This window comes from Arctopsyche grandis, chromosome 10 (assembly GCF_051622035.1).
Source record: "Arctopsyche grandis isolate Sample6627 chromosome 10, ASM5162203v2, whole genome shotgun sequence".
In the NCBI taxonomy this organism is placed as follows: Eukaryota; Metazoa; Arthropoda; class Insecta; order Trichoptera; family Hydropsychidae; genus Arctopsyche; species Arctopsyche grandis.
This window is the reverse complement of record NC_135364.1, coordinates 12,222,040-12,238,586: the sequence shown is the minus strand read 5'-3', so window position 1 is coordinate 12,238,586 and position 16,547 is coordinate 12,222,040. Positions and strand designations below refer to the sequence as shown.

Sequence of the window (16,547 nt, the reverse complement as noted above, 5' to 3'; positions counted from 1 at the left end):
TAGTAGAAGGCAAAGTAAAAAACAAGTGGTGACTTGGAGGAAAGAGGCTCTCTTGGCTTCGAAGTATCAGAACATGGCTGGGACTCAGACTTGAAAAGCCGTTTCAGCTTGCCCAAGATAAAGAAGAATTGCACAAGCCGTTTATAATTTCTGCCCGTGGTAGCACAAGATAAAAATATTTTCAGGCAGGGAGGTTGTGTTTAAACAGTGTCCAGGTCTATGTTTCTATAGACCGGGACGTTTGTGTTTTGAAGAGGATCTTTTATTTGTTCAGTGGATACAAGGTTTATTGTAGTGTACGATGAAGTAGCTATGTAGTTGCTTTTGTTTGAAGGAGTAGGCTGGCCCAACTACAGGGGCTCCACTGGCGTCTGAGGCTGATGTGCTGGCTTATATAGTCTGGCTATAGCTGTACGATGACGTAATTCTTATTTTCCTTCAATTACAGGGTCGTGTGTCTAGGGGTCGGTCTCTGTGCAGCTGTGCGATAGTGTCATTCTCGTTTTCCTCCAAGTGCAGGGTCATACGTCTAGGGGTTATGCGATCTGGATGTTACAATGTATATAGTCCTACATACTCATTGTAGCTGTTCACTTCAGACATTTATAAGTTGATTACTTGACCTATGAAAGATTTAGTCCATGACTGTAAGTTGCTTAACACGTTCAACCCGGCGTGTACCACTGGTAGCCACGCGGATAGTGCTATAGCCATAGAAGTAGAATGCATAGAATCGTTCTCAGACTCCAAATATGTTGCTACAAAAACTCTGCGCGGCAGAGTTTATTCATTGTTTGCTAAACTTCGTCTCTCTCTCTCTCTTGTCTCTCTTCGGACTTTCCGTCTCTCTCTTCGATGGTTCGCTTTTAGACGGTACTTTTGTTAACAATGACCATTCTATGCATTCTACTTCTATGGCTATAGCAGACTATAATTTTACGGTTCCACTTAATTGAGCACCCCAACACTAAAATTCCTATAAAGCTCTAAAGATTTACGCGTGACAGTGCCGCCACACGGGCAAATGTATGAAATCATGCGCCGGGCTGAATGTGTTAAAAAATAGGTACATTTTCTACAACATACACTATTGATGAGTTTAAAAGTTGAATTATCATATCTGATGCGGCGTTTATTATTCTTATTTGGTCAACAAGGTTTGTAAATATAGTTAAATAAAACATTGTTTAAAATCATCAATATATGTATTTTAACATATTATATGTACATACACAAAGTCACGTAACTAAACTTAATAATAATTTTTACAAAACTATAACTGGAGCTAAAGTGCAAAAGTAGCAGTAATTCCCAATAATACATTTGTTTTATTAAAAACAAGCAAATCAACTCTATAATGCTGACTGAGACTTTTTGATATTTTCTACGATGTACTTATTTAATTCTTTTGTATGCATCCGCAAACGTGATAAAATTTCATATTTTAGATTCACTACCTTCAGTCCTAAAATCCGTAAGTGTTTAATTCGCATTACTTGCGGGCCTAAGAGTGTATCCCCATACGAGCAAAAATGCTCTGGAACGTGTATCAATAATGCTACGTTGACATTTCTGTCTTTCTTTAAATTCCAATTCAACATACTACTTCGTAAGCCTGGAGGATGGAACATTACATCAATGATGTACAGATTGGTCGTGTAAATGTAAGGCAACACAACGAAAGTTGAAAAACAGTCTACACCACCGGCCGCTATTTCAAAGCTCTCTCTCGTATGATTCAGCAATCGTTTGACTCGACCATCGTATAAATAGGATTTCGCACCGTGATCTTTGGGAAGAAGTGGACCTTTATGAGCTTTGCATTCTAACGACAGGGCAGTGTCTAATAATTTCAATTTACTGCGTAAGACTCCAGCATTTTCCGAAGAATTTATTTTATCGAGAAAATGTGCATTGAAAATCTTAGGAATGAAATTTATCGGATATTTTTCTAGATAAACACAAGCCAGCATGATATCGAGCATGTCTTCTATGCTTATTTTCAAAAAATTTTCTTCCAAAACGTTCTCAACTGCTTCCCAAAACTTCAAGCCGTTACTGGGGTGGAAATTCAAATAGCCGAAAGGATATAATACCGGTTTTATAAACATGGGACTGAGTTGTCTTCCGTTGATGATGAAATATTCTGCACATCCACTCAGTATATGAGGATTTCTAATCTTGAACAACGAACAGTGATTCATAATAGCCACAACGAGTGTGTCAAGTTTTATGTTTAATCCTTTGAATTTAACATATCTCTCCAAAGCTCTCTCAATCTGTGAGTCAGTATAATTTAACATATTCAATTTCACAGTGATTTCAAAGAGATTGTCCTCCGATAACGTGTGAATATTAGTATTCATCCACTTACCCAAAACAGGCATTATTTTACTGTTAAATATGTTATTTTTTATAAAAGAGTTCAAAATTTCAATGACACTATCTGATTTAATTTGCCACCATAAGGTAAACATTCTTCTTTCTAAAACACGTAATACTATTTTTCGACTAGCTTTTAGATGATTTAAAATACTAAAGCATTTTATCGCACTCTTTTCATCAAACTCTTTTTCTCTTCCTATCAGCCCGATCCAAAGTTTCTCCACATTTTCAGAAAGTGTTTCATCTTTCTTATTGGAGCCAAAGCTGGCAACTACATCACACACTTGAAAAATGGAAAGCTTATTGTCAGTTACTCGTTTGAGAATTTCATCGCAGAAAATATTCAAGTAAACATCGTTCTTAGATACACATAAATTGAAAGCCCTTAGTAGGGCATATATATCATCTGTGCTAATAATAATATTACTTAGTTTTTGTAATAAGTCAGGATTAGGCACTGCTCCAGTAGTATCGACTGATCTTGAATTTAACGATTCATCTTGTATTTTGAAAATTCGCTCCATGGCACCTAATGCAATATTTGGCGTGATTGTGCTGCACTTTGATAGTAATAAATAAACATCGTCCAAGGTGGAACATCGAACAAACTCTTTGTGTATCATTTGATGAACATCGCTCTCCGCCTCTGTGAATTTGGTAGAGCTTCCGCTAGTACAGTGCATCGTATTGTTAAATGGAAAAATCATATTCTTTATTCTACGAACGATCACTGGGAGTTCCTGAACGGTGAGGCCATCCTGCATCAGAATAGTGCTACTGCCGAGGTCAGATGATTTCACTTTGTCATCGCTTTTGAGCGTTTTGCAAGTTGATAAGAAACGAAAAATAGAAGTTGGAATAGATCTATTGGTTTGAAGAAACTTTCCATTGCGCAAAAGAAGATGCAATGCCATTGTAGATGACATTGCATGGTAAATTATAGGTTAGATTAAATTGACAACTAAAAATCACACACTAAAAAGAGCTAAACTCAGCCATAGCCACGAAATGCTAAATAAAAATCAGACGTAATCAACTATAAATTTATATGGTTCAGTAATTATTCTACACAAAACGATCTCATACATATCACTAAAATCTTGATTACGGAACATCTGACACCCGAAAATTTCGGTAAACGGATTTATTGCGCAAATTGCGATTGTGTGCACGACAATCATTGCCACAAAAATTGTGAATACGGAATTTCTAGCTTTCGAGTTCTCGTTAGTGCAATATTTCGCGAGATGGAATTTTTTGGTGCGAGATGTTCCGTGATTGAGATTTTAGTGACGTGCGCGAGATCGCTTTTTGCGGAATAGTCACAATAATTTTTGCGGAATTCCATCCATCGACAGTTACCCACATGAACTATCATACTAATGAGTATTCGAATGCCAGATATTTCGTATTTCACTTCACATTCACGTATGGTCGATTGCAATGTATGAAATAATCGGTAATTGGACTATTCGTCACATTGGGGTGGTCACAAAGACAATTTTGGCCATGAAAATCGCGAATACACAATATTTGGCACTCAAGTTCTCGTTACTATGATAGTTATCGTTAGTATGATGGACTTTTCGGCTGCCAGATGTTCCGTTATAGAGATTTTAGTGACTTTGTGACGAGTAATTTGTGACCAGTAATCACCGAACGGAAATAATCCGTTCACCCTTGTACTACTGAGTTACAATATTTAGAATATTTAGTTCTGGCAATACTATTTCACGAATAGGTTTGACAGCTCTCGGCGTTTAGGTTATGTATTGCATGTTTACCTCACAATTTCTGAGCTAAAAATTTATTTATGCGTATTTTTACTAAAAATGTTTAACTTTCTCAATCGTTACACGCTATTTAATTTGAATCGTCATATTCACTTGAAAGTAAAACTAAATTTCATAAATGGTGTGCGAAATGAAGAAAATCAAATACGGAGGTTCGTTTGGTGCAATTTTAAGGGATGTATTTCATATTTTTCATTGTAATATTATTTATAAGTTAAACCTATTCTTACTTTCAGATTGGCATCTTCTCATAGAATATGCTATAATCAGGAATCTTATAAAAATTTTCGACAATACAGTGTCGCTACAAGCGTATCACCGAATACCAAACCTGAATTGATCAAAATGAATCTATCGAAAGTACTGGATAATATATATTTTATTATTAATAAAACCAATAGAGTTTATGAAAAAAATGTTCTTGATGCAATATCATTTGCGTCTCAAGAAAAGTTTCTAGACTTGAAAACTTCCCTGACGTTAATTAAATGCTGTTCGAATATACTGTTGGACGAATCACCCGAAAAAAGAATGGTATTGGTAAATCAAGTCTGGGAGATATTAACGTGAGTTACTAGTATTTTACAGTTGTCAAAGGATTATTTTCTGTTGCTGATATGAAGATCATTTTCCATTTTCAGGAAGGCGTCTAAATTGGATTTGGATCATTATAATGAATTGTTAAAATGTTATATAGATAATAATCATATATTTGATGTTAACGATTTTTTAAAAAATATGCTACCCATAGAACCTTCGGGATTGACATACCAACTTTTATTGACTGCTGCTTGTAATGTGTGCTATTTTTGATTTTTTGTAACATTGTATAAACATTTTGTTATTTATATGACTATAAATGTTATTTCTAAGGTTGGCGATATGCAACAGGCTTTGGAAATCATCGAGAAAATGAAAGGTGCAAATATAATAGTATCAGAAATCGTATTTAACTCACTTATTGAAGGATATGGCAAATCTGGGTAAAGACATTGTTTCATTATGGTTTTCATTAGTTGGAAAATATTTTTCTATATTTAATCATTGCGATATTTATTTCATTTTTACAGAAATATTGCAGCTGCTTTAGACATCGTCGATACAATAAAATCAACAGTAAAAACCATTTCAAGTGAAACGGAAAAATCCATCATTGTTGCACATATATATTGTAAAGATTCAAATGGAGTAAAAGGACGCTTATTAAATTTGGAAAATTCAAATATCAACCTTACAGAAATTCAAATCGTACAAATCATCAAATACTTGGGTCGTAGCAATATGAATGATCTCATTCCTAATGTATTACTATTTTTTACAGATCGGTTGTGATATTTTCCATGAATACTTTATTGTTTATTAATTATATTTTATATTTTTAGTTTATTTCGTTACTTCCACTGCCAGTATTGTCAAGCATATCATACCGTATTCTTAACATGTGCACGCAATTGATTCATCAAGGATATTCAAAGACGGCTTATTTGATATACGATCACATATCTAAAATAGCTATCGGTACTAATAATATTGATTTTTATATAAAAAGTCTCGTTAGAGAAACTGTAAGGGCTTCTAATGTAAGTATATCAAATTTCATAATATACATAATTCTCATTTGCTCAATATCGAGCGTCGTGGTCATTGAATCCGGTGGAAAATCCGCCTTCACTCTAGTCCTATGCCAAGTTGAAAGCAGCGTTTAGCGACGATCCTGTCATTTCATTTATTTGGTCTGATCATCTTACGGGTGTCCGTCCCCTTACTCTCCTTCCCTCTAGTGTTCCAGTGACTGACTGCCAGCTTCTCTAGGCTCTGCACATTCTTCCTGGTAAAATGGTCAAAGTGGGAAAGAATCCTTTTCCTACATGTGGAAAATAAGGATGCCAAATTACTCGACTTTTTCGTACCCGGGTGGTACGAGTACCTACTTAAGTAAGGACGGATAGATACAAGACTAGTGAGTAAAAAAAGAAAGATACAAAACTTGCTTTCAACTCAAACAATAAATCCTTACCCAAGCTAGTACTCGAACTACCCGAATAAAAAAAGTCAAGTAATTTGGCATCCCTATTGGAGAGTCTCTTTGAAATTGCCAGTTCTTTGAAGATGGAGATGTTCGTGCGTCTTGCAGTCCATGGAATGCGCAGTATCCTCCTCATTTTCCAACATCTCATTTTGAAGGCATCTAACATGTCCCTTTCTATCTTTTGAAGCGTCCATGTCTCGACTCCATTCAAAGCAGTGGGAATCACCAGAGCTTGCATCAAACGAATTTTCGTTCTTCTCATTATAGAGCGGTTGTTCCATTTCTTTGTCAGATTCGCCGTTTTCGCCATACCTATTCTTCTGCGGATTTCTGATTGGCTTCCTCCTTCTCTTGAAATCAAGGCACCTACATACATAGGTAGATAAACTCGTTGATTTCTTCATGGTCTTAAAGCATTAGACTTTATGAAAGACTCAAATCTGTCAATGAAGAGGATTTTTGTTTATCTCTAGACCCAGGTACTTAATCTCTATTTCTATTCTATAAAGTCGTTCAGCCATTGCATCCTCATCAGGGCCGCCAAGAGGGGGGGGGGGGGAGGAGCTGGGGTAAAGTTCCAGGGCTCGGACTACTTGAGAGGCCCCATGTCGGAAATCATACCTGCTATATCATACTTTCTTATTCAATTATTTAAAAAAATAAAAACCAACATATAGGTATTTTTTTTCTAATACTTCTAATAGATTTTTTGCGTATTAAAAATACATCTATAACTTATTTTCTTTAGTTTTTCATAGGGCAATATAAATTTTTCCCAGGGCCCGGAATTCTTCTCGGCGGCCCTGAACCTCATTGCTGACCATTAACTTCTTTTCAACTCTTATATTAAAAATCTTTCTTCAGTCTATTGTTTTGCCACCTTCCCATCTATCAACCACTCTTCTCATTATGTATTCCCCATACACATTAATAAAATCAAGAGAAAATATGCATTAAATTAGACGCCTGTCTAATTTAATTATATAATATTAATGTTGTCATATTTATTTCAGAATCTCGATGATATTAGTTTCATAACTGAACAATTGGAAAAATCTGGTAAAAACGACTATGTAACATACACGGCATTACAGACTGCTTTGTATTCTAATAAAACCGACATCGCTTTGGGACTAATGGGTTTATTAAAAAAACAAAACAAACCTGTAAGATGTCATTTCTTTTGGCCATTATTAGTAGCCTTGGCAAATAGTGATGGAGAAGCTGGTATGTTTTTCTTATTAGTCAATTGAATACATTAGTGTATTATAGTCTAATAATGTTCACGATTGTTTGAATTCAGGTATTTTCAAAGTGATATCTTCGATGATTGCCTTAAATGTAATGCCAGATTTTGATACACTTACCGATTATGTGATTCCACACGTCAACATATTAGATCCACAAGATTTAATAAAAAAATTGAAGTTAAATGGTGTAACTTCATTGGCATGCATCACGCCTGTGATATACAGACTGATTAAAGATGGCGACACCAAAAGTGCGGCAGATATTTGTACGTTTACCGATTAATTTGAATCATTATCTTGTTTACGATGCTATAAAGACTAACTATAGACTGAAATAAAAACTTTAGGTGATTTGACTCAAGGAAATTTGGATACTGAAAAATTGATTGCTCCTCTCGTAGCTGCATTTTTGTCGAATTATGACGTTGACAGCGTTCACAATATTATAAAAGCTATTGAAAAAAGAGCACTGTATGAAAACAAAGATTGGATTGGAAAATTTTTCATCAATTTATTCTCTCAAAGAAATTGGGATACTGACAAAAAGAAATTTGTTGAATTAATTGTAGTAAGTGTTTTCTGTTACATATATTAATAAAATCATTATAATTTTATCAGATTTTTATTGTATTATTTGTAAATTTTTCAGGCTTTGTCCGAATCAAACACAAAAGTGTCGATGCAATCCATAGATAAATGCGTTTATTATTTGAACAGATTAGATTCTGCCAATTCTGAATTTGAAAGAATAAAGCAAATTTTATCTACAATGGTTGACAATAGTAAGAAAACTGAAGATATTTTTGCTGAACATCAAACTTTTGGTCACCAGGTATATACACACTAACTGATCCTGTGATCATTATCTATTCTACACTTTATTTTTCTTATTAGTATATTATTATCTCATTTTAATGTTAGTGCTTAGACGTACATATGTATGTATGTAAAAATCTTATTAATATTATTTTAATAAAATTAATATTTATACTATAGCGTGATATGAATTTAGAACAACTGAAAGCTCATTTGCTAGAATTACAATCGAAGAATATGAATGTTAGAGGTGTGTTGAGGAAATTACTACAGAAACACTGTCAATTAGGTAATTTTAACGAAGCAATAGCAGTTTTAAAAAAGTGCGAAGAAAATAAGGTTGGTGATAAAATCTAAATTTATTATATTTATGCTTTTATTGAACAATATTAACTCGTTTCGAAATTTTGTTCAGATTTATTTATCAGACGGAATGACTGCATCTGTTATGGATTTATATGTCAAATCGAATGATTTAAAAAATGCCGAGAAATATTATCACAATTTATTAAAGTCGCAATCAAATTTTGATTTAGACAATTTTAAAATTATGGATTACACAACACTGTTGGTAAAAAATAATAGATTGCAAGATGCCATAAACATATTGGAAAAAACAGCATATAAAATGTAAGTCTTTGGCACAATTACGTAAGTGTCTTTTAAACAGCGCCATTATGATATAATACATAAGCATTTAGATCACCTATTACTAGAGACTTGTGTTTTTAGCATATATTTTTTCAATCTCAGTATTTTCATGTTTCATTTTAGCGAATAGAATGTTTAATTTTTGCAACTATGTATTTCTTTTACACATTATTTTCAAAATTAATACTTTGTTACACAATTTAAAGCTAAAATAACAAATAAAAATGATATAATGAATATAGAATGATTCGCCAGCTGCATAGTTTGGTCGTTGCGCTAATGCTAACCACCAAGAGATTGCCGGGTTCGATCCCATAGGTTGACCTCGTTTTAAAATAATTTATTCCGAGTATTATATGTATGTAGTGCTGCTGGTTAGACTTGGATATTGTGATTGCAAGCTGATCGTTTCCTATCAGAGTCTACCAATTTATCTGATTTCATTGTTGAAACGGTTCCTCGTCAAATTGGCAAATATCACTATTTGAATATGATTTCAAAAATTTACAATCTATAAATTTATGTACATATGTACAAGTTTAATACCATAAACTTCGCTCATGGGCAACATGAATATGGTATCTTGGAAAATATAAAATTGGGTCCTTCAGCTATGCCGCCTTTGCCAAAGTACATATAAAGTAAAAATATAAAAATAATAATTATGAGAAAATATATAAATAAATACGAAGATTCGCATAAGTAGCATATATGTAATAATATTGTGAGATTTTATCATCTTTCGCCAAATATTATAAATACGAATCTCTAACTATTACCTATTGCTTAACTGTTAGCTACTATGTAACCAAAATTTTGAAAAGCTTTCTACATAAATATATTCTAGCTGTTTAATAGTTATAGTTGTAGTAATGAATGTAGTAGTTGAGTTGATTATGACTAAAAAATAACTAGTGTTATCCTATATTATATTTTTAATGTAAACGATTATCTTTGTAGTCGAATGAAGGGCGGAGTTAGTCTAGAAAGAAATTGTTGGCGCCTTTTGGAAGCCGTGGCAACAACTATAAGTCCAACGGAAACTGAAAAAATGCTATCACTTCTATCAAGATTAGGATACTGTAAAATTTCTAATATATTGTTAGGACCCGTGATAAGAGCTCACCTGCTAAGGTTCGGCACATACATATTTTATCTTATGTATGTAGTGAAATATTGTATGTACATGTGTATTGAAATTTTATTTTAGATCTGATATATACGGTGCTGTTAATGAATTTGTCAATTGCGGTAATAAATATCGCAAAACACCTTTGAAACATGAGCTATTAACAATTTTGGTGATGGGGTCACATGATTACCAACAAGTTTTGAAGAAGAAAGATACCGAACTGAGCTTAGAGAAAGGTATACAAATGCAAAAGGACTATCAAAATTTATTGATTCAAGTTCAAGACACCGATAAGAAAGTACATGGAGCCCAAAGTGCACGAGTACTTATTTAATTTCTTTAATACATATAGGTATATTGTTTATATATTCAACTTCAACACACATTTTAATTTGTTTGATAATTTTTACAGTTAGCTTTAATGGCTGCTTTGGCTGAATGTGGTTTAACAAAGCCGTTGAGGCGTTATGTCATTAATCCATCTTTTGCGATAAACCACGAAGATGTCAATAAACAATGCCTAAGATTTTTCCAAGAAAATAAAGTTATACCTCTGGAAACATTAGCAGAGTGTCTGGAAGGAGTAAGAAATGTGGAAAGAAATGAAATATATCACTTCATCATAAAAATTCACAGTATGTGCTATGGTAAAATATATATTTCAATTCAAATTTATCAAATTATTGAACATTATTTATTCTTTTAGAACTAAATGATAATTGTGACAGTGCTGTCAGTGTCTGGGACAAAATGATTGAACAACAAATTAAACCTACCAAAAATACAATCGACATATTGATCTCGATGCTGAAAGCGAATCACCGGGATATTCCACACACGTTAGCAAATGCTGCTTAAAAATGAATTATAAGCATCTTAGTTACTTTAATACAAATTACTTTTTGTTACTGTTGTTAATCGTTCATTTAAATTTTTGACAACATCAAAAACTTGTTTTTTTAATGGTTCATAATCTGTTTTAATGGTAATAGATGCTATATCCTCCCTTAATGCGGCATTGCTGCTTTCAATGTCCAATAACTTTTCTTCCATGGCATTTAATTGTGTGTACATTTCGTTTCCATCGAGACGTTTCTAAATAAAATAATTAATAAGTTAAGAGAACAACACAAACCACATATATACATATGTGAATTAGCATATTGTGTACTTGTAATTCGCGGTATTTATTCGTAGCCTCTTTGACGGCATTTTCAGTGGGAATCAATTTATCTCTCAATGCATCAGCTTCTTTGCTTAGTTCTCTCTTGCGTGTATTACCTTCTGATTTTAAAATCTCTAAATTAGACATGGTTTCGGTCGATTGTCGCAAGGCTTTGATTTTTTCAGGTAAACTTATCATTTCAGCTGCCAAATGCTCCCTTGTCGTATGAGCCTGTATTAAAGAGTGAATAAATAACAATCATAATATCAATAAATCAACACTCACTGCTTAATCGAATTTGTTAACCTTTTTCAACTGTGCCTCTAATCTTTCGTAGTCTTTTATTAGAGCATCGGTCGTTTTGTTAGAATCCACCTCCATTGTGTTAAAAGTCTGGGCTCCATTTTTCTGCTTAAGTAAATCGATTTCGTCAAAGTTCAACTGGTCCAAATTGGAGCTTATATGTTCCAATGAAAATACTATGTCTAGTTCCAATTGTTTTATTCTCGTTTTCTCATCTTTCGCGTTTTTATCATACGTTGACATGAACGCGTCCATTGTTTCCTCTCGCTTTTTCAGCTCTCTGTACTTTTTGTGCCTCTCAGATTGGCCTTCCTCCAAATCCTATAAAATATTTGAATATTTACATATTTTATTCACATACAATACAATTATTATTATATTTGTATACTTGGTCAGCTTGTTCCAACTGTTCATGTATTCTTTTTATCTCTTCTCTCATCGATTGTGCATTACTTTCCATGGATGAAATCGCAGCGTTATCTTCCCTCACCTTTAAATGAAATCCACATGTAAAATGATTCTATCTATGGATTCATTATGTTTGATTGAGTTACCTGTATTAACAATTGGTCTCGCTCTTGAGCCGGTTGTAATTTATTATTCATTTCCTCTTTGAGAGACTCGCGCTTTTCTTCGACAGTCATCAATTTCCTTAATAAATCTACCATATGCATTTTCATCTAAAGATACACATTTTTTCATAATTTAATGATGTATAATGTACTACATACATACTTATATATCAGTAATTAATTACCTGTGACATGGATATTTGCTTTTCGAGATCACTTTTAATTTTTGACATTTCATCTATTTGTGCCCTCGCATGATCAGTTTCGTCTTGAAGACCCGTAACTACATTATTTAACTGAGTATATCGCGCTTTTTCTGACGGAGACATCTCTTTTATCAGTACATCCATTGCAGTTTGCTCCTGAATTATTATTTTTTTTATTATTAAATTGCACTGTTATAAAATGTGATACTACAACAAAACATACGTAATATTAATACTTTATTTATTTGTTCGTTAAGTTGTTTGAGCTGACTCTCCTTATGTTGCCTTTCAGCAAATATTGTTTCGAGCTCAGTAGACATTTGGTTGTTGGAACTTTCCAGTTCGGCTGTTTGCTTCTGAATTGCAATTATATCGGAAGCTGTCGACATTTGAGATGCGATGTTATAATCTGATAAGCGACCCTGAAGATCTGAAATCATTTAACTATTAAATCCATAATATTACACTACATATACATATATTATATGTATAATACATTAATTGATTTGAACCTGTCAGTTCTTGAGCCAATTCACGACCTCTAGCTTCATAGTGCTTATTTGCCGAACGTTCTCTTGCTGCTGTATCAGCTAGCTTTTGCAAACGAGTGACTTCTGTTTTCAAAGCTCTCACTCTTCCACTCAACAGTTCTTCCCAATAGCGGCGATCTCGCAATTGTCTTTGGCGTCCTACGCCAGTGCTTGTACGCATACCCGACAAACCTTGTTGAGTGATTGGCCTATCCATCTGTAATTTGTTACAATTTTTAAATGTATTAATTTTATCAAATTAATCTATAGATATTTTTAAAAATAAATCTTGTAAGTACCATATTTACACCACTGAAATTAGAAGTGCCAACCCTTCCAACAGCTGTAGGAGGCGGCGCTCCAAAGTTGCCTGTAGGAAGTCTAGAAGCGGTCCCACCGCGGTATGCTGATCCTGGACGCATCGTGCTCTTTCTAAATATATTTATTATTTTAATTGGATGTGGATGTGCTTTTATTTTTAATAACGATTGAAATCTAGTATGTACATATGTATTATATGGGTCTACCTCACGGGACCGAAAGTGAAAAGCCCGAAAACGCAAATATCGGAAGGCAAAGATCGAAAATCGAAAGATCTTAAGTCGAAAGATCAAAAAAAAAGGGTGCATGGTAAACGGTACTATCTTTATATGAGTGGCATGCGGTGAAATTATCTCTCTTTTTGTCATACAGCCTTGTTTAATGTGCGCGCGCAGAATACGGGAGGAAAAGTCTGTTCCTCTTGTTCCTGTTGTATCCTGCTCGCGCAAATTAAGTGAGGATGTACGATGGGTTGAGAGAGACTTTTACCGCACGCCACTGATATGTATACTAACCGTTTTTCATATGTATGCATGGTAAACGAACATTTTCGACTTTTTAACATTCGGTGCGGTGACAGTCACCCGTATTATTATATGTATAAAATTGATTTCGTTTGATACAACGCTTACAATTACATTAACAAGAAGAGATACTTAATGCACATAGTTTTCCTCAATTAAACCAAAATATGTGCATAAGTTTTTAATATTCATAACCTCGTGAATCGTTTTTGTAAAATGTAAAAGGAAACTCAAAAAAATAATAAGTAAACAACGTTCTGTTGCTTGTTTTTTACCTAAAGGCAACATAGTTTTAGCGGAATCAGGATATTATGTAGGACATGAACATGAAGGGGAATAATAGAGTTCTATAAAAGATGGAATCTCAAGTAGAGATTTTTACATACATCATATGTGCCATGACAGGAATTATCCAAAGGCGACACACATGGTTAGATTAATTTTTGTACATAAGTACTAACAATTTTTCAGTAATATCAGTACACAGAAGACAAATAGAGAACACATTATGTATGTGGCTTTTTATAAGATTCAACAAATTCGACATGCTAGAAAAACTCGAGAAGGATCCCGATTTATTGGACCCGTCACAATTAAGCTAGAAAAATCGGAAAATTATAACGGGGACTTATATTTTTTAATAAACACCATATCTTGCAAGCAGCGTATTTAGCCGGGACTTGAACCTACGACCTGTCTACTGGTATGCGCTCTACCGGTGCACTACGCTTTGGCTTACATGTGTACATTAGGGGTGACAAGGAGGGGGTAGGTAGCCGATTTATTGAGGAACCTTTTCAATAATGAAATCAGATAAATTAGCAAAGTTTGATAGAAAACGATTGATCTGGAGTCACATACATATATCCAGTTGTAATGGCAAAATTAGCAATGACTAATCTGACGAAGATATAGGAGAGCCGAAAGATATGAATAGAACAAGACCCATCTGGTGAAATTCTTTCATCGCACTATATGGAGTGGGGACTTTGACGTCGAAGAGAAACAGCCTTTGGAATTTGATGCTGGAGGCAAATGCTCCACATTCTGTAAACTGCGAAGCAAACGAACATTTCCATCTTCCAAGAGTTTAAAATATCAGAAAAAATCTCATTCTGAAGGAAAATTATTTTGTTTTTCAGACATATTGCCAGGAAGAATGATGAGAGTTTAGTAAAGCTGAGGAAGGGGAAGATCCCCAACATTATGGATGGGTCAGCTCAAAGAAATCAGCTTGGCGTAAGACCAAGAAGAGTGGAGACGGGTCGTTTGTCAATTCCTGAACGTTCTTTTAGACCATGATGCTCAGTATTGAGCGATCGGGAAGAGAGATTGTAGCTTGCAAGTTACTTAATAAACAACAAAATGGACATGTATGTATATGTATATTCTTACATTAAAGTATTTCAATTTCCGAACATGAGTACCATAGATATATAACAACATACATATGTAGATGAGGCATTACAAACAAATTTGCCAGGAGAAAGCGGACCAAACAATAGGAATAAAATAAACCTTATAAAAGCCTTGTAAACAGGAAGGAAAGCAAAAATTACAATACTGAGCTACTTAAAGATTGCACACTTCAAAAGGGAGTCAAGCCTCATCTATGTTATTCTATATGGGTGACCGTCACCGCACCGAATGTTAAAAAGTCTAAAATGTTCGTTTACCATGCATACATATGAAAAACGGTTAGTATATATATCAGTGGCGTGTGGTAAAACTCTCTCTCCCCCCGTCGTACATTCTCACTTAGTTTGCGCGAGCAGGATACAACAAGAACAAGAGGAACAGGCTTTTCCTCCCGTATTCTGCGCGCGCACATTAAACAAGGCTGTATGACAAAAATAGAGATAATTTCACCGCATGCCACTCATATATATTATATATACATAGTAACGTTTACCATGCACCCTTTTTTTTTTTGATCTTTCGACTTAAGATCTTTCGATTTTCGATCTTTGCCTTCCGATATTTGCTTTTTCGGGCTTTTCACTTTCAGTGCCGTGAGGACCCATTCTATATCTATGTTTGAGTACAAATCTATTGTCTTATTTACAAAGTTAATTCTGTGTGTATAATAATTGTAAAAAAATATTATTTTCCACACTATTATTATACAATCAAATATGTTTAAAGGTCGTTTAGTTATTCAAAGTCAGTCAGTATGTAATTTCAAATTAAATATCAAGAGATTTTTTTGTATAAAAATTCATGGTTGATAATTATGATTTGAACCTGTTCACTTTTACTTTTCCCTATTCAGCTTGATGCTACCTCTGATCTACGAATTCACTGTATAGTACTTGTTCTTAATAATTTAATATGACCAATTAAGTCCAGTATTGTCCTCATATGTATATTGATCAAATGTAATCCTTGACACAACAATGGACAATGCTATCGATCAATACCAAAGCAGACACGTTTATTAATCGGTCACAGTATCAAATGCAATTGGTGCAATAGTAGACTAACTGTTGATGATCAGAATCCGAAGATATATTCGTGAACAAGGCGTTGCGATTTGCCCGTCTAGATTTGGGTCTCGTGCGATCGCTTCCCTCGCTGTCCGAGCGACCCCCTTCTGGCCACCTTCTCAACGCTGAATGTTGCCTCGCTTGCGAATAATCCATAATATAAGAAGCTTGTGAGGGTGTATGTGTGCACTTATTGTAATAATCACTTGAGTGTTGACCTGTGGTGTGTACACGTACGATTATCGAATATATTTGTTATGTGCCTGTTGCTATAACAACCGAGTACCGACTCGGCTCTATGTTCCAATACTTCAGTTGTGCTGTAGATGTAATGCTGCATGGTACATGAATGTGGGATAGAGAAATGAATAACATTTGATTTTT

General features: G+C 34.2%; 3 protein-coding genes across 5 annotated transcripts; 1 reads left to right on the top strand and 2 right to left on the bottom strand.

Moving 5' to 3' along the window:
* Positions 1-1,188: 1,188 nt before the first annotated feature.
* LOC143918444 (FAST kinase domain-containing protein 3, mitochondrial-like) lies at positions 1,189-3,372 on the bottom strand. Of its 2 annotated transcripts, XM_077440385.1 has the most exons (2): positions 3,111-3,369; positions 1,189-3,031 (listed from the first exon to the last, which is right to left on the bottom strand). In XM_077440385.1, the coding sequence occupies exon 2, from the start codon at positions 3,006-3,008 to the stop codon at positions 1,353-1,355; it is 1,656 nt and encodes a 551-aa protein (XP_077296511.1). In that variant the 5' UTR covers positions 3,009-3,031; positions 3,111-3,369; the 3' UTR covers positions 1,189-1,352. The 2 variants fall into 2 exon arrangements, with proteins under 2 accessions (XP_077296511.1, XP_077296510.1); XM_077440384.1 differs by having other exon boundaries at positions 1,195-3,372.
* Positions 3,373-4,104: 732 nt separating this feature from the next.
* Positions 4,105-11,002, top strand: Lrpprc2 (Leucine-rich pentatricopeptide repeat containing 2). Its single transcript, XM_077439578.1, has 16 exons — positions 4,105-4,330; positions 4,415-4,744; positions 4,820-4,976; positions 5,052-5,161; positions 5,249-5,480; positions 5,561-5,758; positions 7,221-7,434; positions 7,511-7,723; positions 7,805-8,025; positions 8,107-8,289; positions 8,454-8,612; positions 8,689-8,903; positions 9,885-10,058; positions 10,135-10,378; positions 10,469-10,691; positions 10,763-11,002. The coding sequence occupies exons 1-16, from the start codon at positions 4,218-4,220 to the stop codon at positions 10,912-10,914; spliced, it is 3,138 nt and encodes a 1,045-aa protein (XP_077295704.1). The 5' UTR covers positions 4,105-4,217; the 3' UTR covers positions 10,915-11,002.
* Positions 10,694-16,290, bottom strand: LOC143917946 (intraflagellar transport protein 74 homolog). Of its 2 annotated transcripts, none has more exons than XM_077439579.1 (10): positions 16,162-16,290; positions 13,132-13,264; positions 12,815-13,049; positions 12,539-12,732; positions 12,282-12,458; positions 12,079-12,204; positions 11,913-12,014; positions 11,528-11,845; positions 11,228-11,452; positions 10,694-11,151 (listed from the first exon to the last, which is right to left on the bottom strand). In XM_077439579.1, exons 2-10 carry the CDS (start codon positions 13,252-13,254, stop codon positions 10,942-10,944), a joined length of 1,710 nt encoding a protein of 569 aa, XP_077295705.1. In that variant the 5' UTR covers positions 13,255-13,264; positions 16,162-16,290; the 3' UTR covers positions 10,694-10,941. The 2 variants fall into 2 exon arrangements, with proteins under 2 accessions (XP_077295705.1, XP_077295707.1); XM_077439581.1 differs by lacking the exon at positions 16,162-16,290 and adding an exon at positions 15,922-16,051.
* Positions 16,291-16,547: the final 257 nt, after the last annotated feature.